At 35.7% G+C, this 20634-nt stretch overlaps 3 protein-coding genes across 3 annotated transcripts; 2 read left to right on the plus strand and 1 right to left on the minus strand.

Moving 5' to 3' along the window:
* Nucleotides 1-3211: 3211 nt before the first annotated feature.
* LOC145888436 (splicing factor U2AF 50 kDa subunit-like) lies at nucleotides 3212-5443 on the minus strand. Its single transcript, XM_082979182.1, has 5 exons — nucleotides 5192-5443; nucleotides 4730-4955; nucleotides 3916-4569; nucleotides 3620-3769; nucleotides 3212-3538 (listed from the first exon to the last, which is right to left on the minus strand). The coding sequence occupies exons 1-5, from the start codon at nucleotides 5422-5424 to the stop codon at nucleotides 3347-3349; spliced, it is 1455 nt and encodes a 484-aa protein (XP_082835308.1). The 5' UTR covers nucleotides 5425-5443; the 3' UTR covers nucleotides 3212-3346.
* A 1726-nt stretch (nucleotides 5444-7169) lies between these two features.
* Nucleotides 7170-12273, plus strand: LOC145889315 (uncharacterized). The gene is made up of 18 exons (XM_082980252.1): nucleotides 7170-7306; nucleotides 7510-7589; nucleotides 8295-8398; nucleotides 8501-8556; nucleotides 8720-8849; nucleotides 8917-9090; nucleotides 9154-9267; nucleotides 9619-9707; nucleotides 9883-9949; nucleotides 10131-10289; nucleotides 10353-10505; nucleotides 10562-10711; nucleotides 10876-11015; nucleotides 11075-11251; nucleotides 11329-11454; nucleotides 11508-11550; nucleotides 11796-11888; nucleotides 11956-12273. Exons 1-18 carry the CDS (start codon nucleotides 7242-7244, stop codon nucleotides 12004-12006), a joined length of 1971 nt encoding a protein of 656 aa, XP_082836378.1. The 5' UTR covers nucleotides 7170-7241; the 3' UTR covers nucleotides 12007-12273.
* A 1976-nt stretch (nucleotides 12274-14249) lies between these two features.
* On the plus strand, nucleotides 14250-18245 carry LOC145889522 (uncharacterized). Its single transcript, XM_082980492.1, has 10 exons — nucleotides 14250-14440; nucleotides 14918-14993; nucleotides 15107-15230; nucleotides 15565-15661; nucleotides 15931-16013; nucleotides 16175-16323; nucleotides 16491-16673; nucleotides 16740-16792; nucleotides 17413-17469; nucleotides 17667-18245. Exons 1-10 carry the CDS (start codon nucleotides 14344-14346, stop codon nucleotides 17801-17803), a joined length of 1056 nt encoding a protein of 351 aa, XP_082836618.1. The 5' UTR covers nucleotides 14250-14343; the 3' UTR covers nucleotides 17804-18245.
* The last annotated feature ends 2389 nt before the right edge of the window (nucleotides 18246-20634 follow it).

The raw sequence follows: 20634 nt of genomic DNA on the forward strand, positions 1-20634 counted from the left end.
AATTTAAGAATTGCTACTGGAATAACTGGATAATTTCGCACTTGAGGTAAGTTTCGTCGGCAGGATTTGCTCTTTCCGTGTGCCTGACCTTAATGCGTTGGTGGCAATCGAACATAAGTGCATGAACAGATACAAGTGCGAATTTAAGCCGTTTCAGTCAGTGGGGAACATCCGTGTAAATTATTGGGGGGCAATCACGAAATAAATAAAACAAGTATGCTCGTTTTTAAGTGCATGTGACACGGCCATGGCAACTTAAATTTAAGGTACATCCACAACAAACGTAATTCCTAAGTTTTTGCGTCAACTAGAAAACTGCACTAAAAGTAGCGGCGACCAATTAATCATCTACCTTCTTCGCTGTAGCAAATTTAAAGTCATTCAGGGATTCGTGTCAGAAGAAAGTCTTGTTTGCTGAACTTAAACAATATGAAGTACCACATTGTTTAACCAGGTTATGACCGAAACCGATTATTCGGCAGTTTAGCCAAAAAAATTACATAATTGAATGGAATCATTTATGATGTAACGTGAACCCATAGGTTACGCTACGACTAAAAAATTGGTGTTATGACAGTATATAACGGTCCATTATTATCTCAGTTTTGTCGTTTTTTTCTCGGCGGTTTTCAGCCAGAAGTGGACAAAAACGACAATACTTCAATTAACACTAATTGACACGATAAATCAGTGGTTTTTACCAAGTTCGATCGAACACCTGGGGTTCGATGGCGGCGTTTCAGGGGTACAACGAAGGTCTAACGATTTACAAAAAATCAGCCAACGTTTCAGTCATATTTTTCTTTAAAATTAGATGCAGAAAGAAAAATATTTACTTTCGTAAGTTATGAACCGGTAGGCACCGGGTGGTTCGATTGTAACCAATAGTTTCACTTCTGTGATGAAACAATGACATGACTACTATTGGAGCTCGCATGAGTTGGTTAATTGCTGGCCACTTGCGTGAATTTGAAAATCGTTCGTGGTTATGGATGACCTAAACAATCAGCACATACATGACATCATTAGGCTTTAGAAAAGGGCGTTTCAAAACATTTGTGTACATCCTGTGGTGGAATAAAAAGACGTTCCAGTGGCGCAACCGCTTTATTGAGCGACTATGAAATATCATGCGCATTCCAAATCTCGGACTTGAGTCATTTCTCCCCGACCCATCTTTGAATACCATTGCATTCTAAACAAAAAAATAATATCCTGCATGCGAAAATGACGTATTTGCTTGGACAAAGTAACCCAAATTTATTAAAATTGTGTTAGATTGATTTCAGTTCGTGTTCCGTTTCTTCTTTTATATTCGTGGGAGTGTTGTGGCAACACGCATGCTTTCTTCGGCCTAGTTCTGACCACGCCGCATGTTTCCTGAAACTCAACACTGGACCACCAGACGGAAAGGACACAGGCGGAATTAAGCCTTCCTGCAGAGCTAAAAACAATTAAGCTGCTGAATAAACTCTGCTGGACAAACACATTTTTTCTGACACTTCGTTATAAATTTCAGTCTGTCTATTCAGTCTGCCCATTTCGTAATCCTTTAGTCTGTCTCGACCCTGCTATTTCTCGCCAACGCGCTGTGACGTTCACGTTCTTTTGATAGTAATTCGCTGCAATTCAGTCACGTGATAAACTCTAGGTAAACGCGCTTGGAACAAATTTAACTGTACACCGCCTGGCATTGCAAATGTATGATTCCATCAATAAATACGTCTGCTCACGGAGTTTTAAATTCAGTAGTCTACAACAAGAACATGCAAGCAGACTTTAGCTTCAGCACAGCAGCAGCAGACCGGGAATCAAATTTGTACGACGCAGTGTAAACACCAAACATTTTGAGGGGTACAAATCATATTATGCCTCCACCTAGCAAAATATATCGCCCCCCCAGTATTTTCGCCCATGGTTTCAGTATAGTTAAAGTGCATATGACACAGCCATGACAACTTTGCGTAAAACTAAAGGTACATCTACAACAAACATATATCCAAAGTTTCACGGTTCTACGTCAACTAAAAAATGTAAAAAACTGCACGAAAAGTAACGGCGACCAAAAATCGTAAACCTTTTGCGCTAAGGAGAAAATGACATCACATAAGGCACTCGCGTCGAAAAAATGCATTGTTTAGATAGGAGAAGGCGCCTTTTTTTGCAGATATCGAATAGTTTCAAACATGGGAGAATCCACAGATTACGTTACCGTAAAGGTCAGGACAGGGTTTTGCATCACACAAAAATTTGTCATTGTGACGTCACGAATCAAAGGCTTATTTGTCTCTAATTAGCGGAAGACCATAGGGTATAGCAGAAACGACATAACTGTGAGTGGACAAAACGACAATGCTAAACTAACGGTTTGTCTCTGTCGTGTTTTCAAAAGTTCATGTATCACGTCAGCGATCATAAATGCTGTAACAACTAGATCACCCTGTCCCAGTAACTGTTTTATTATTACACAACTAAATAGGACATAATGGGTCGAACAGCGGCCATCTGTCTTCAGCTTAAATTAACATAAAAATCCGTTTATTTCACTTGTTTCCTTTTTGTGCCCTGTTTAATGCAATATTATGCTTAAACCGGTTTTAAAATGTTTTGACCGAAGCGCCTTCTATGACGTCACGCAACAATATCTCGCTTTCGCACGATTTCGTTCGCAGCGGCAAAAGTGCGACTTTGATCAGCTGTATCTCAGAAACCAGTCGTTGTATCAAGCTACTTTTTTCGCCAAAAATGTTCTAAAGTTATGAACATCTCTTAGTTTGATTAATAACATGTTTTATTTTTCCGTGTCATATGCACTTTAAAGCAGCAAATTGTAATTCGATTTGTTTTAAAAATTGATTGCACATGAATACAATTTTCATCTATTTCTGCCCTCTATAATTGCATCAAATATAGTTCTTAAATCATGGCTTTAGCAGACCAATGCTACTGTTTATTTGTTCAACAAAATAGCTGCTGGAGGTTTAAATGCAAGACTTTTTTGTCTTTTTTACTTCACAATGTGGGCCCTAAATGATAAAAATTAGTACTTTGTTGGTAAATTTTCATGTTGATCAGTGACGATTGATTTAAATGCTATGACGAAAATTACTTGTGTTGCTATTATTTTTATTGGTGCTCGAAGATCGTTTGACAATCTTTAAACTGGATTGCAAATACCCTGGCCTTTAAAAAGAGCTGAAAAACAAAACAAAATGAGATTTCCATTTATTTACATGCAAGAAATGGGTCAAAGCTGACATAAAAAGAATTGCTGTTCCCAGGCATTTTGTTGGTTTCTTCAACAACAGGACTATGATGACTTTTTAAAACAACCTCATGTTCATGTTTATTGAAACTGACGGTGATGGTAGAGCTCAGGGTCATAAAATGAGGTGACCACAACTCGATTTGAGAATTTTCTGCCAGACAACGCACTTGAGGCTTTTTGTGCATCAAGATGGTTTGCAAATTCAACATAAATTTTTCCTATTCCTTCCATGTTGGTTGGACCAGGCCGAGGAATTTCCAAACTAATAACCTATTGCAAAAATAAGGAACTGTTTACATTATATGGTAACATGGATAACTCAAGACCAATTCTACAACAAAAATTCCTTACCTTTCCAAGTTTGTTGCATTCATCTCGAATGTCCTCCAGTATCTCCTCATACTCTTCATCATCTTCCAACTCTTCAGGAGTAACCATATTCATTAGACATAATACAGATGTAGGTGTACCAGCTCCAGTTGCTTGAACCATGCCGGGAATCTAACAAATACTTTCATGAGTATACAAATCTTCATATTGAACTTAATATTTCTTTCTGACATGTGTGAAAAGTAAATTCATACATCAAAGAAACCAAATGCTTGAATTTACTTAGCACACAAACCAGACATCATTTTTTGTCTTACCTGCAGTGTTACTGGTGCTAGTATTGCACCAAATGGATTATTCTTGGCCCCAACACTTGCCCTTTGCACAATGAGCTTCTTTTCTCCAAGTTGCATTCCATTTAAACCAGCAATGGCTTGGTCTGTTATCAAATAGTCCACATATTCTGCAAAAGCATAACCCTTGGACAACCCAGTGGCACTGTCTTTGACAAGATTAAATGCTCGTAAAGGACCAAAAGATGTCAACAATTCCTTTACTTGGTCATCACCGAGATAATTGGGAAGACCTCCAATAAAGATTTTATGTTGAGAATCTTGAACAACTGTAGAAATGACTCCAGGCAAATGAACTGCTGGTTGGTCAGCAGACCCTGGAAGAGGTTTGTAGTCACTTGGTCGTCGAATTTTCAAAGATTGATTCATAAAATTAATTCCATCAAATGCAAGAGCTTGTGAAGTTTCATCGACAGATCGGAATTCCAAGAAAGCAAAGTTTTTGTCCAAGTTAATTTGCACAGCCAAAATTGGGTCACCAGGTGCCTGAGATAGACCAGCAACATGCATCTGATTATTAAAAAACTCCATCATTGCATCTTCTGTAACACCAAATGGAATATTTCCAACATAAAGTCTTCTTGCTTGTCGAGTCATTTGACTTCCAGCAACTGGAACCTGTTACCAAGTCAATATTTGGTTAAAAGAATAACATTTAAAAATTGTATTATTGTCATGTTCAACACAAACATCTGTAGAAATATCAGCAGAAAAAAAAATATGCACAACACCACTGTTTAACAATGTTTGTAAAAGTAAAATTAAAAATTATTATTACCTGAAGGGTAGTTTCAGCTGAACCTCCAGCACCGGTTCCTAACACTTGAGATGATGCAACAAGTGGAATCTGGCCTGCAGCTTGCATTGCTTTGTATTGAAGAGGAGTGACATGTTCATATCCAACTGGAGGAACATCCCAATACTTGTACTTCCTTTTTGGCTTGCGATCTGATTTATCTTTGCTTCTTGATCTCCTCTTTCGTTCTCTGCTACGCGAGCGGTGCCTGTTTTGGGGGAGAAAAGGTCAGCTGCAAAATTAAAAAACAAATTAAATAACAAAACCCATGCTGAATCTTGATTAATTGCTACTGAAACTGCATGAAAATGAAAGCAATTACTGACAACAAAACTTCACCTACCCTCTTCATGGTCATACTGGCTACTTACCTTTTCAATAAAAATCATTTTTGTGTGGGAAGAACTACTTTTAACTTAAGATTACTGATGTGTCAGTTGATACCTCCTGCTCCTGTCACGACTTCTGCTTCTTTTCCTTCGGTCACGATCTCTGCTTCTTTTTCTTTCCCGATGTCTAGTCGAACCACTTCGGTCATTGGAACGTTCTTCTTTCATTGGCGGTTGTTCTTGTTTCATGTCTGGCATGTTTCCATATGGCATCTCACCATTATACCCTCCAGGTGGCATTCCCATGCCCTGCATCATACCCTCTTGATAATTCATTCCATTACTCATATTTTATTGCAAGAACAGTTTTTCTGGAAAATGGTAAAACATTTCTTTTTTTAAGAACCTTTGTGTAATATTATTTTCCCCATCCCAATGGCAAGTACATTTACGCCGACAACAAGTGCAATAAGCGACGAGAAAAGCTTGAAACTGTAAGCAGTGCATACACTGATACACACAATACACAAATAGCTCTTTTTTGTTAAATCAAGGTTAAACAATTGGCAAATTCATAACGAAATGGTGCGGCTGTGCGTGCGGGTGGAACTTTAATTTTAGAACGTTTAGTTTAGAATTCATCATGATTATTGATACGATACCTGGTCCTGGTGGTCAAAACTTATTTTCAGCTTTCAAAATTATTTGTGTTGATAAATCAAATCATAAACATGCCAAATAAAACTATATGTGAATTGCCTGTATGCTACGCAAAAACTCGCTACAGAATAAGACCGCAACTAAATAAATAATTTGTAATCACAAGCACAACTCTCGATAAATCACCACTATATCGAATCAATCCACGCACGTTCGCCTTCCATCGCTTTTCGCAAGGAATTGTGGTACATTTTTACCACCAACCACCAGAGAGCGCAAATTAAAATTGTAATTTTTAGGTATGTGGTTATATTGGAAGGGCACAATGCCACAATTTACCATGGAGATTAACATACAACAATATGCTATTAACCGCCATGAAAACCGAACTTTGAAGCTTTCAAATTAAGTTAAACCGGAGAACTATTATATATGTATATTAATATACATATATTAAAGGAACACAATTTTATTGAGTCGGGAGCATGCGTCTCCTGCAAAAATGGTTTAGAATTCTTACTACATTTATTTATAGAGTGTCCAGTAGTAAAAAAAAAATTAGGAAAGTGTTTTTAGTTTTTAATTGTGCGCTGCTTTGTGCCCGTTTTTTCACCATATATAAATGTAAATACGCAAATAGACGACCGACCATAATAGACTTTGTGTTAGCTTTACAGTCAACACCAACAAGTGAATTGAGTATCGCTCGAAAAAAACGAACTAAATATTTATAAAAGAAAGTGGTTGTACCATGCTTGACTTTTACCAAAGCAATATGTCTTTGATGCCGATTTCTAAACAGTAAAAATTCGTGTTTTGCCTTTAATCTCTTTAATTTGCTGTTTATTGTTCTTTTTTTAAAAAAAATTAATCGTTAAAAAAATATGTTCGTTTTAGGTTACAAAAAATGTCGTTGCTTCAATGAATATTTACTGATGCGTGACAGCTTGTGTTGTTTGGAGACCAGGAAAATTATATCCAACCTATTATTTTTACTTGAACTATTACAACCTTTCCGTCAAAAATGTATAAAAAAAAGAAAATTTATAGTTTTTTGTAATAAAAAGGTAGTTTTTGTATTATTTACCGAAATATCCTGATCTATAAAGGTGGAACGCACAGTAGCACGTATGGTAGGGCTTTGACGAAAAATATAATCATTAGGCTACCAAGTCAGCCCCACCCCCATGTAAAGAAAGTAGGCCTATGTCTCCTAAAAGAATGCGGGAAATTGTAATATCTTAAAAAATAAATGCAAAATACTGGCATAAATTAGGGTCTAGTGTAAAAGCTTACATACCACCTATGTTTTTTTTTCGTTTTTTAGAACAAAGTGCACTTATACACAAAACCATTAAATTGGGACTTAAATAAAACACAATTGTATGTTGATAAGTGGTATTAAAATATTTGCATTTCTGTGTTATAGGGTACTTCATGCAATATTTTTAATTGAAAATCCATGAGATTTGTTTTGTCTGGGCAGAGGTATTTTATTTGATGTAATGACAGATAGTACAGACAAACTTTTGGATGAAATTGATGTAAAATTAAAGAATCTCCCAATCAGGTATTGGGGTTACATGTTTTTTTCAACCAAGCATAGAGTAAATCCTGCTGTACATGACATCATCTTAAGCAGGCTTAACTTGTAGCTGAAGCATTGCATAAAATTGGGTGTCATCATTTATATTTGTTGTTGTGCAACTCTTCAAGTAGTTTACTGTATAGTAACAGATTTTATATGTTATATTGTATCATTTATTTTTACAGAACTTTTGTTGAAAGCAGCAATTACCCCGTAGAAAGTGAAAGAATTTTTCAGAAGAAAGAAAGGATGAATTATGACAGAGGTTTGCAAACAACAAACTTTTTTCTAGTGAGCTGCAGACAGGGCCACTATTTCGACCTAACATGTCTCACCAGTGCAGCTATAGTGTGATTTGGAACAATCTTGACAGCTAAGTAGTCGGCAAGATTTCCACTTTGTGGTGACTATACAGCCACCATTAACCATTGGGTACCAAACTAGGTGTAACCTGCCGGAAACTTTTTTTTTCTAAATTTCACACAATAAACCAGTGGTGAGCCATATTTTTGTAAATGAACACATCCTTTATAGTAAACAATAAAGCAAAATTACACAACACAGGACATGCATGCAAAATCTGGCTCACCATTCGTTTATTGCACTGTGCTGAGAGTATATTTATATTTCTTTACAATAGATTTTTTATATTTCAATCGTTGTTTTACAAACTTTTCAAAGTGTTTTTATATTTTAACATGTAAAAAAGGGTGTCATAGTGGTACACTTTTGGACAGTATTTCTTCTTTTTGACATAGATCCTTACTTAAATTGTGCACCCCCACATTAATAAAATATTTTGAGCAAATTACATTTCTATCAAAAGATATTGTTTATCATTTTCAGCCCAATTGTATGTGCATATATGTTGTGCCATTTAGCTTTGGTTTCAAAGATTGTGCTAATAATTTATTTGTCTACAAGCTTTAAGTTAAATTGCTATTTAAATTGCAACATGTTTTTTGAACAGATCCAATTTCAGTTCACAGCAAAGGCGAAGTATCAAATGAAAAATATTCATTTCATAAATCATATGATGATGATATTAAGAAGCTACGGAAAATGCTTCAACAGGTAAAAATAGAATACTAATTTAGTAGAATATAATATCTACATAAAAGTCACTGCTGATTAAAATAGTAACTCTGCTATGTATGTATCAATGATGTTTTTTAGCAATCATTTGATACAACTGATGAGAGTCACAGCCCCCAAGAAGACACATTTAATAGGTATAATATGTAATTTGTTGGATTTTGCGGTTTTATATAGGTTCTTTTAAAGTGTAGTAGGTTCTTGTATATAAAATCATACAGGAAAATATACTGGTATAACAATGTCTTAGCTGTTCATCAAATAATTCCAAAAACTCAACATCTTGTTGTATTTTTTTAGTTCTGCTATGGGAACAGAAGTGATAATTGAGTCCAACAACAATTCACTTCAGGGCAGTGCAAACAGCACATGCACAGAAGATTTCAGGAAAAATGAGTTGTATACATGCTCATGTAATTGTGGAGCAAAGGTTAGTGTCCAAAAAAAAACATTAAAAATCCCTTCTGCACCAAAACCTGCAAATGATGTCTTTTTAGCTTGAGCAAATAATTGAAGAGAGAAATGAATTGAAAGCACGTATTCATCGTGGTGAAGCATCCAAAGCCAGTATTGAGGAGCGACAGGAATTGGAACATGCTCTGCATGCAGCGAAAAGTGAAATTTTTCGTGAAAGAAAGCGTTCCAGACAAATTATTGAAGATTTGGAAGATGTTTGTGCATTATAATTGATACAGTGATGGAATTTAGTTGCTAATTCCTTTTTATTTGCACAGAAACTCGAAGAAGCTCAACATCTATATGAAACATTAGAAAAGAATGATTTGGCACCTAATTTTTCAAAGGAATTAAATATGAAAGATGAACTTATTCAGTCACTAAAAGAAAAGGTGAATATATAAAACTTATTCTCACCAACAGTTTTTGCCTTCAGTATGTAGTGCTGTCTATTTCAAGTGGTGTAAATGAAAAGAATGTTTTTTGCTTGCCTGACGTAATCTGCACAAATCTTAGTGTATCACTTTTGCTATTTGTTACCAATTAACATAATGTGTATGTTGAAATAACAATTTCTTCGAACTGCAAGTAGAAATAGCAATAAACAAATGAAACCAGGCCGCCAAAGCAACTAATATAAGCTTGAAATAACTTCAAAACATTGCAGAAGAAAACGATTATAAAAAGAAGTAGTATGGTGTTAATAATACTCTATTTGCTAATAACTGGATGTTACATTTTAGGTCCAGTCACTTGAAATAAGACTTGAAAACCAAAAGATTGACATTGACAAAGATAGAGAAATCAATTTGATGTCACAAAAATATGCACAGTATGTTGAAATGTTGTTTGGGTAGTGTCGTTATGTTTATGTATTTTCCCCTTTGTACTGGAGGGTTCTGTGACATTTGGAATCAGGTTACTGTAACACTGGACAGGTTTAGAAATCTAACACAATTATAAATATAACCTTAATAAAATATGCTTCAAAGCAAAATTGTTCACAGACAAAGCCAAGAGCTAGAAAATACTACAAAGAAGTTAAATGAACAACATATGCAATATGAAGAAATGGTAAGTTGTACTTTTGGATAAGTAAGTAGTGTACCATAATAGTACTAAATTTAAACAAACACTCTTTAAACAAAGTGTCAGGATGACTATCCACTATCTTGGTAAAAAAATTGTTTAGTTATTTAATCATTACTTCTAAAATCACAATTAATTAATGAACTGCCATGTACTGCTTGTTTAGAAACAAACTGTTCTTGCAACTGAGCAAGGAAAGTGGGAACGCTTACTCACTGAAAGTGAAGAAAGAGAAAAAAGGGCATCTAAGAAAAGTTTGCTTAGTATTAATGAACTGGAAAAAGAAAATAGAAAACTTGTTTCAATCATAGAGGATTTAACAAATGTTAGTTTGTCACATACGTTGATAGTTCAGCCCATCTTAAAGTTTGTTTTGTCACTCATTCAGAGACAAAACCAACTGTGCAAAGACCTGGAAGAGAAAGAACGTTTTACTATTGAAGATTTAAAAACAAAAGTAAACAAAGTTAATGAGGAAAATGATAATCTGAAGGAAAAAAATGAATGTTTAAAAGAGGAAATTGCCAACTTGTTTTCAAAGGTAAGCATTTATTGTTGGTTGTTGAATGCCTTTATTAGCAATAACATTTATTGCAGAACTCACAATTTGAAATTGAAATGATAAAGCGTGAAAAGCAACAAAAAAAAGATTATTCAAATAAGGAACAAGAACAAAAGTTTGAAATTAAAGAACTTCACGAAAAAATTGAGCACCTACAACTGGAAGTGGCTGATGCTTTGTTAAAAGTAAAGTTTAAAAAATCTATATTTCAATTGTATTGTCTTGACATGGCAATTTTAACTGCTACGTACTTGATTGTATAAGCAATGCTGGACTGTTTCAGCAATAGTTTTTTAAAAGTAATGACTATTTGTGTCAGTTCTATTTTAAATCCATTGTTTTGATACAGACAAAGAATGGACGTGTTGAATCTGAGCACAGAGAAAAACTTTTGGTTAGCAACATTTTTGATCAGTGTCAAAAGCTTGTAATTCTCTACAAATCTATGAAGCCCAACATTGAAACTTTTGAAGTTTTCAGTGGCAATCAGTATGTGTAGATTGGATAAAGTTGTTTAAAAGTTTGTTTACGACCATCTTAATTTTTAGACCTTTGTCAACAAAGGAAGCTGTAACTCGCCTTCATGAAGTGGTTCAATTACTTTCACGCTCATCAAATGAACTTCTGTGTGAGGTGGCAAGGTTAAAGAGAAATGCACGCAGGCCCATTGATTACCACAAATCTTCTCACAACACTTTTACAGATGATGAAATTTCCACTTTAAGGTATGTTGACTCAGAATATGATTTATGTTTTTTATGGAAGTTGGGGAACAGAATGTCACTATTTTCTGTTGCAATAGAAAACAGTTGCAAGATAAAGAAGATGAAATTCAAAGTCTTAAACTAAATATGAACCACTGGAAAGATTTAACCGCTCAACGTTTGACGAAAAAGTTTCAGGAGGAACTTCATCTGCAGATGGAAAGGTAATTTGTTTTTTGGACTTTAATCATAAACTTCACCATTTTCATTTGTGCAGAAAAATGGGAATAAGTTACCCCGATCCCCAAGCAACATGTCAGGTTAGTGGTTTGCATGTTTAAAAAACTGTATGTGGGGCACTCTATTGCCAAATTCTAAATTGTGTGATTGGTCTTTTACCAAAAAAAATTCTTCTTTTTTAGTTATATTTTTTGTTTTTTTTTTGTGTAAAAATATGTTTCCATAAATGTCTTAAAAAGCAAAGGGTGGAAATCGTTGCAACTATGAGTGGGTCATGGGGATTGATTCCAGGAATTGTTTTGTGTAACATTTAAAATTTGACAAGGTCAACTATTCATCATCTGCAAATGATTCAAGTACTGTGAAACTTTTGTGTCACCTCCAAAGTCGCGTGAAACAGCTGAGATCTGAAAATGATGTAAGTCAATGTCTTTTGTTAAAATTACAGAATGCACTGGCATTTTTATATGATGTTTTTTTCATAGTTTTTAAAGTCAAGCAGCATCATTCGTGGAATTAACGAAAGCGATGGATGACATAAATACCATTAACTTTTCCGATTTTAATAATTTTTTTGTGTTGGTAAAATATTGTTTAATTCTTTTCTAGTACTTTATTTCTTTTGCAAACACATAACCTATAGCTTAATATTGTTATTTTATGCTAATAGTGCCATTTATGAGGATTACCATTGTTTTGAATTTGTTTTAAACAACTTTTTTTTTTGAAAAAAAAAAGCTTTGAACAAATGAATTTATTATTTATCTGCATCTTCATCATAATCCTAATTCTTAAACCTTTGATATAATAAAATCACTGTGGGAAGTAGTAGTTCAATATTATTGAAACAGAGTGAGAACCTACCATGAATCTTATTTCGTTGGTAGTGCAAAATTAAGTTTGCAGTAGTAATGTAATATCAAATATTTTTAGTGAGAAGTGGTAATGTTACAGTTTTGTTTCCAACAATATGTTTTAACTCAGGAAATGCAAATTTGTATTGTTACAGTAGTTTGATTGTTACCAAATGCTCCAATGGTGCTTGCAAGAGTCTTAAGAAATGCCTGCTTGCTTGTTGGCTACCTGCAATGTCAATAGGTAGATTAATGCTGCAAAACGAACCGAATACCCATTCCGATTTTCGGAAAAAAATTAAAAAACTTTAGTTAACAAAATTCGTCAATGTGGCTGAGCTAATGATGATCTCAGTTTTAAATTATTCATCCTTTTCGGATAGTTATAATTTGGATCCGACTTCTTGCTAACCGTAATGCTAGCTTGCGTTACATATGTGGCAAAAATAGCTACTACCTGAAGAGAATATGCTGTGTTAAGGTTAGCTTATCGTGAGTCGAACAAGTAAGAGTGGGGGATTCATAAATGTTCTAAAACTTCCTTTGTGAAGTGATGTAACATAGCATAACTTTATTGCGGTAATTTACTCAAGAGATTGGATGTTAACCCATTTTCTAGCCTTTGTGGACATATTGACCAGCTAAACATTTTTTTATAACGGATCCAAATGTATTGACATGGTATACTTATACGTCCCAAATCATTGATAACCTTGTTTAGCGAGTGTGGCGCAACACGCCAAAACGAAAGTCGGTAAGTATCGTTTTCCGAAGCTTTGTCCGAAAGCCAAAACATTTTTAAAAAAATTCTGTTTTATGTAGTAAATGCTGTGTATTATCCGACCGGGTCCGGGTACCCGGATTCGTCGCAGCACATCACTATGGTCAACACAAATCGTTTCGGGACTGTTTCCAGGGTTATGGAGTCGCGCAAAAATTAGTCGATTCTGTCGGACTCTGCCCTCGCAGAGCGACACTCTCGGACTAAGGCAAACTGTGACTTCTTGATCTGAAGGTTACTGGAGTTAAATAACTCCTTTACAAAGTCAGTCTAACTCCTGGCTAAACGCATATATCCGCTAAGCTTCAAACCAGTCCAAAGTTGTTCATAAATCCGTTTATTGTCGACAATCTAGTTAGGTCATAAATCACACAACGCAGCAGTTTCAACGCAAGCAGAACCAATTGCAGCTTGGATCCTAACATAGCAACAGTAAAATCATTCTGATTGGCAGGTCGATTAGGTCAGATACTTGATTAAATATAGCTTACCCAAATGCCCTAAATAGGTTGTTTACGCATAGATTGAATTTATTTATTGTTTATCATGACGTTGCTTATACCTATAAAGAAGTATTTCCCACTATATCCTCGTATTTGAAGTCGTAAAATTACTTTTTAAAAATAGAATGCCACTCACATAATGAGTTATCTTCTTTCACATTCCGAAAAAAATCTCTTTTTGTGTGGTACGTGTTGTTTTCTTCAGTAATATTTACGTTGCCAAATCGCCGACCGTAAATGTTGTAGTTTTAATTAAGACTCCGACTCTACAACCCTTATCGCGAAACTGCGAAACTAAGAGCCCGGGAAATAGCGGGCCCGACAACTTTGATATTGGGCTATTGCATGGTATATATTAAAAGTGGCCACGACGGCTTGGTCCGCTAAAAGTACCTTTATTAACTACAGGTGAGAAGACGGCTTGGTCCACTAAAAGTACCTTTTAATATTACAGGTGAGCTATAGGACGGCTTGGTCCGCTTAAAGTACCTTTTAATATTACAGGTGCGCTATAGGACCAATAAGCCGTCCTGTTTTATTATTCTATGGTGAAACACATGCATCTGCTGAACCTTCTCGTGAAATGGTAATTATTGATGCGGAACACTTTTTACAAAATAACGTATTTGGATTCTGCCAGAATCACAATAGTTTCAAAACAATTAAACACGTGGAAACAGCTGTGCGAACTGTTGTTATTGTCTCTTTGGTTTCATGAGCTGTTAAAAGCTTGAAATGGCTGTAATTGGCGATGTTACCGAGTGCTTGAATGATTTGATTCAGATAGTGTTACAAGATTCAAAAGAATGTAATATTTCTTGCCGCCAAAGAGGTAGGCCAACTTTTTGCGGGAAAGGCAAGAAATTCCCGATACTTTGCTAATGGAATACAAAAATCTAGGCCTTTGGTCTAGTGTGAAAGTGAATTAAATCAGGGCTTCCCAAACTTTTTTTCGTAAAGAATGAAAAACTTCACAAAACTAAATAGTGCCAGCATTCTTAAGTGTTGTTAGTGTTGTATTTTGTGTAATATTGGTGAACTCTTTCTCTCTATCAAGTTTGTTGTACAACTCCCAGTTTGGAAAGCCCTGCAATAAAGTACTTGCAATGTACCAAAAGGAAATGTTTCCAAGTAAAAACCCTTGCTCAATAACAATTGGCATATTAGCCTTGATTTTCCTATTTTGTGTAATTAAGTTGTACTTTATTACCTGACATGTCTGTAATTAAGTTGTACCAAGTTGTAACCTGACATGTCTACAACATTTTAGCATGGCATATTTTTAAGTATATGGTTTACATTCACTCAGAACTTTCCACTGAAATGTCATCAGAAGACGAATCTGAGGACAGTGACAGTTTAACTTCAGACTCATCAACATCTTGGTATTAAGTTAAATTATTTGGACCGGCCACTTTTATGTGTTGTTTTTTTGTTATAAAGTAAATATATGCATTTGTGGATCAAAACTTAAGTGTTTTTTTTGTTTATTTGCAAGTTCATCTGATAGTTCAGATGAAGGTACATCGATACATAAACCTCAATATATGATGGAACCTATAACTGACAACAATGTATCAGTCAATCAGGTGGAATCCATTTTTAAAGAACTACTTCTTCAGGTATTGAGTAATCTTTATCGGCATTAAAAGCTCCTTGTATGGGCCAAAAAATATTTGTTTTAGAATGGCTGAAACTGAAAGTTACTCAAATCGAGGCTTTTGAATTCTAGGTTAGGGGCAATTTTCAATTCTAATGTATATTTTTAAAAAGGCTGAATAAAACAGAAATTATTTCAAACAAATTTTCTTTGATATATAGTTTGCACAAAGCATAAAAGTGTATGACAACAAGTGAACTTGGTATAGGTTGACAGTTAACAAGAACATAAAAAATCTCAATGAAATTGTTTTTGTTCAATATTTGCAAAAACTATCAATGTTTCTTTCAATTCAGGAAGACAAAAGTTCTGTGGAAAATGTGTATGTGCTTCATAGCGATACAAAGTTGGAACAATTGGGGAAAATATCCAAAGTAATTGAGGAATCTTTGGGTTTGTTCAAAGAATTTGATATGGTTTCATTGACTCTGATTAATCTTTGCCTTTCTGTAGTAGTTAAGGAAAAATACAATTATTACACAACAATGGAGCTCTTGTTAATTCACATAGCAGTTTTATTAAATATTGTCTATCACCCAAAATAAAAATGTACTTTATAGACTGTCTTGTTATTTATTTAATTTTGTACCTTATTTATATAATTGCTGTTGAAGAAGATGATAGCAATTAGCTTGTTGACCAGATGTAGAATTAATTTTCAGTTGTTGTGATGGCCAGTGAAAATACTCCTGCATTAAACTTGGGAAGTTTGTTGTTCCTTGAAAATCGCAATGTTCTCGGAAAAGTAAGTTGTAAACTATGATTGTTGTACATGGTTGATGAACATTAGGGAATTAAAGATATATATTAGTTTAATGCCAATACCTGTTTTGATGGTACTTAACAAAATGCCTTTCTTATAGCAGCCCAACCAATATTACTAAATATTTTTACATATGGTTGCAGATCTTGGAAACATTTGGTCCAGTTATTTTGCCACATTATGTTGTCACAATAAAGGACACCAAGCCTGATATTGCACTTGAACAAATGGTTTATTTTGTCCCTGGGGGCAACGATGTTACTTCTTTTATTCTTACTTCTCAGTTGCTAAGGTTGGTCCTTACATAAAGTTTTGAAATCAATGTTGGCATATGATCCTTATTCCTGAGCTGATAATTCTTATGTGCTAATGAAAATTTAAATCTCATCAAACACAATTTTACTGGTTGCGGGGCACCAGAAATTTTCATTCAATTACTATAAATGTGTTGTTTCTTAGCAAAAAAGGATCAGATGCCTCATGGCTTGATGATAAAGAACCTCCTGCAGAATGTTTGGATTTTTCTGATGACGAAGAAGAAAGAAATGCCAAGCGGGGCAAAAATAAACGCAAAGCTAAACCTTCAAATTTAAAAAATCAAAATGTTTCTTGTCAACAATCCTGGCATAATGTAAGCACCAGGTAATTGATACTTTGTTGATTTTTTATTTGAATCACCACAAAGTAATTTTTTTTCTGCATGTTAAGTTTTCAGCATGGAAGTAGTACAGGAAACTTTCATCATCCTATCTACCCCACTGGTATGTTTTTTTTTCTCTTTTGAATAGATTTTATTTATAATGCCAAGGAGACAGCAATGTAAAAAAACGCTACTAGATTCCCAACAACCCCAAACTCCAATGGTTAAGAAACATGACCAATATTAACTTTTTTTACGTTTACAAAAATAATGTTTTAGGCGCTAATCGAATATGGTTCTTTACTAGTCTTTTTTTCGTTTATTTGGTGTAGCTTTTTGGCAGTGCTTAGCAACCTCTTTAATAAAACATATAAGCTTAAAAAATGTTGGCACACCTCAACTGAAAAAGAAACAAAATCTAAAACACTTATGATGGGCTCAGTTTCAAAGTGGGAAATGCTGTTGTGACATTGTAAAACGTTATGAATTTTTTTTGTATAATAAAGCGTTACAAGGTTTTTGTTACACTGCGTAACACCAGTTGCAGATTACTTGTGTAGGTGTCGCATGTGGGTTTGAGATGACTTCTGAACCCAAGTTTCGCAAAACAATTTGGAACATGATCGGCAAAACCTAAATTATTGTAGTGAATGCGTTATGAAACACAGTGTATCGTATTTTTATATTACATAAATGATTCTGTTTAATCAGCATAACAATCAGCATAACTGTTGCTTGTAGGGCCACCGCATACTAGCTATCAGTATCCACTTCCAACATTCCATCACCAAAACAATGGTAAGCATGAAAAGTAGTATTGCTTGTTACAGGTTAAACTGATTGATTTGTCACATTTGTCTGCTCGCACCTTATAAAACTGCACAAAACCGAAACATTACGACGACCAAGTGTTTATTTGAACCCTAAAAAAACTTTAGATGAATAGATGAATGTGTAAAAGTGAAATGTACTTGTAATGTGATGTATATTTTTAGCTTACCGACAACAACAACATGTACCAATGTGGACACAGAGACCTGGCAACATGGTACGTCAGACAAGAACTACTTTCTATAATCCTCGGTTTATTCCTCAACCTGGAAATTACCGGCAGTATTTTAATGGAAAGTAAATACAGGCAAAGTTTGTATTTTACAAATTTGATGTTGCTCGTGTCAGGAGAGAAATTTCATTTGGTGATATTGTTCAAATGGACTTTTCTGTGCTAGTACATCGTCGCTTAATTTTTAAAACCTTTACAAGAACATACAGGTTCCTGTCATTTGGAATATTAAGTTGGTTTACAAGAACGACTTTAAAAAAAAGAAAATTTGAAAAGCAAATTTAAATTGTGGTGCAAAACACTTCATACCTATAATACACAACAGGTCTCAAATATAAACCTGGCTTGCCTTTAGAACCAAATTACCTCAACATATGTTTTCTATATAAGCCACATACGCTTTACACACATCGTTAGAGACATTTTAAGACGAGTAAAAGGGTTGTGTAAACGTCTGACAGCCAAACGCTATTGTGAGGTTGTTTACATCGTATTAAACTGATCGATTGACTTCGGGTTTATCAGTAGCCTTTTAATCAGGATTCATAAAGGGCAGTGTTATAATTTGTTGAACTCAAAAGACAAAAAATCATTATGTGGCAAACATGAAAGGCTGACATTATATTATTACACTTTAGGCCGGGTGCACACTCACGCACGCCGGCGTATAATGAAACAAACAAAGAATCCGCCGGCGCAAAGCGTCAGTGTGGACCCGGCCTTAGGACGCATATTGGTATTTCTCTGAAAATAAGTTTTGGTGCTGGGAAATGCCCACTGTGTCAGAACAGAAATTCATGCATCACCAAGCAAAGCAGTGATGCATTTAAGTTAAATTTACGGTTGAATGAGCGCACATGTGCGTGCTGTTGTCATGGCGAATTTTAGGGTGTTTGGGGCAGTTTTAGTGGGGTTTTGGGCTATTTCAATTAGGTAGTTACTTGCTGGTGGGTGCTGCTGAAAATTATGTTGAAAATGGGACAAAAAAATCGGGCTGTATTTGTGGAAAAATGAATCGTTTAAAGTGCATATTACACGTAAAAATAAAACATGTTAATAATCAAACTAAGAGATGTTCATAACTTAGAACATTTTTGGCGAAAAAAGTAGCTCGATACGAGGACTGGTTTCTGAGATACAGCTGATCAAAGTCGCACTTTTGTCGCTGCTAGCAAAATCGTGCGAAAGCGAGATATTGTTGCGTGACATCATAGAAGGCGCTTCGGTCGTGCGCGAGTGCTGGCAGCAAGCCTTGGAAAATGGAAATCATGGTATAACTGGTATAAGCATAACATTGCATTAAACAGGGGACAAAAAGTGAACAAGTGCAATAAACGGATTTTGATTTTAATTTAAGCCGAAGACAGATGGCCGCTGTTCGACCTATTATGTCTTATTTAGTTGTGTAATAATAAAACAGTTACTGGGACAGGGTGTTCTTGTTGTTACAGCATTTATGATCGCTAACGTGATACATGAGCTTTTGAAAACACGACAGAGACAAACCGTTAGTTTAGCATTGTCGTTTTGTCCACTCACAGTTATGTCGTTTCAGCTATACCCTATGGTCTTCCGCTGACTAAAAATAAGCCTCTGATTCGTGACGTGACAATGACAAATTTTTGTGTGATGCAAAACCCTGTCCTGACCTTTACGCGCCATTCCACCCCGTTTAGAACTAGCCGCATTAATCTCTGAAAACTAGCTGCGGCATTGCACAGTCCCATGGGCATAACCCATGTGCGAAGAAAAAGCGGTTTTCTCTCGGCAGTCATTCCGCATTGGAATCTGCCAATATCCTGACTTAAGATCAAGAGTTGAGAAAAACTTCGCATAAGCCATTTCGTCTAAACTATCGTCCACGCTTGGTATCGGGTAGCTACACTTTTTAGTAAGAATGTTTATTTGCCGGTAATCCACACAAAACCTCGTCTCACCAGACTTTTTCCGAACCAGAACGACGGGACTTGACCACGGCGATTGCGAAGGGCGCACCAAACCCTGTTGCTCCATCTCCCAGACAATTTCCTCCACTTTCCTTTTGTTTCCTGGGGCCATCCGTCGTGGCGGTTGTCGGACCGGTGCATGATCACCTGTATCTATCACGTGTTCGGCCAAGTGGGTCCGACCGAGATCCCCTGCCTCTGTGCAAAACGCGATTGTTTCCTAGAAATTAATTCCTCGACACGTTTTTTCTGAGCGGACGTCAGTCCATCATTAATTGAAATGGAATCTATAATCCTACTCGCTCGTGAGCCGCCGGCCTTTGGGGTTCGTTGCGCTGTTGTCGTGATCGAAGCAACATATTCACTGTTGATGCATCCTCGGCTACAGCTTCTATGGCATACACAAAAGTTCTACCGTCTTCTGGTGGCCCTTGGATTCAGTTGACCAACTGGCTTCTCAGCGCGCATTGGCCAGTGGGGTTTACTCCGACTGCTTTGGCTGTAATAACTATCTCTTCAAATTGCATTTCGTAAAGATTATATCGGCCCCGTTTTGAATATCCCATATAAAGTCTTTGTCAACATTTTTAAAGAAAAGGTGCTTCTTAACCTCTTCGGTAGCTTTTATGCTGGCGCAATACGAATTAAAAACTTGGAAAAATGAGTTAAAATTGTCCCCGTTTCTGAAATGCGGGGGAGTCATGCCGATGTTAAAAGCCATCTTCCGGATCAAGAAAAAATATGACGAACCTTAGTCCTTTCACGTGTGACAGGAACGCTTCTTCTGTGCTTGCAGCGTCCTGGCGTGCTCGCCAATTTCGTGTTACGCTTCTTAAAATAAACGCTTTCCTTGGTTCTCAGGACGCTGCATTCACGGCTAACCACAAGCCTGTTCCAGCACAACCGTTTAGATAAAATCTTATTCATAAAAACTTTGAAAACACCGCAGACGAA

Source organism: Ascidia mentula, chromosome 2 (assembly GCF_947561715.1).
Source record: "Ascidia mentula chromosome 2, kaAscMent1.1, whole genome shotgun sequence".
NCBI classification, from domain to species: Eukaryota; Metazoa; Chordata; class Ascidiacea; order Phlebobranchia; family Ascidiidae; genus Ascidia; species Ascidia mentula.

Bases quoted from the DNA above. Each gene is read 5' to 3' on its own strand.
- LOC145888436 (XM_082979182.1), bottom strand. From the start codon at position 5,424: ATGAGTAATGGAATGAATTATCAAGAGGGTATGATGCAGGGCATGGGA. The intron at 4,956-5,191 runs GTATCAACTGAC...CCCCCAAAACAG, and splicing joins AGTCGTGACAGGAGCAGGAG to GCACCGCTCGCGTAGCAGAG. The intron at 4,570-4,729 runs GTAATAATAATT...ACTTGGTAACAG, and splicing joins CAGCTGAAACTACCCTTCAG to GTTCCAGTTGCTGGAAGTCA.
- LOC145889315 (XM_082980252.1), top strand. From the start codon at position 7,242: ATGACAGATAGTACAGACAAACTTTTGGATGAAATTGATGTAAAATTA. The intron at 9,708-9,882 runs GTATGTTGAAAT...AATTGTTCACAG, and splicing joins ATGTCACAAAAATATGCACA to ACAAAGCCAAGAGCTAGAAA. The intron at 11,889-11,955 runs GTAAGTCAATGT...TTTTTTTCATAG, and splicing joins AGCTGAGATCTGAAAATGAT to TTTTTAAAGTCAAGCAGCAT.
- LOC145889522 (XM_082980492.1), top strand. From the start codon at position 14,344: ATGGCTGTAATTGGCGATGTTACCGAGTGCTTGAATGATTTGATTCAG. The intron at 14,994-15,106 runs GTATTAAGTTAA...TTTATTTGCAAG, and splicing joins TCAGACTCATCAACATCTTG to TTCATCTGATAGTTCAGATG. The intron at 16,324-16,490 runs GTTGGTCCTTAC...GTTGTTTCTTAG, and splicing joins CTTACTTCTCAGTTGCTAAG to CAAAAAAGGATCAGATGCCT.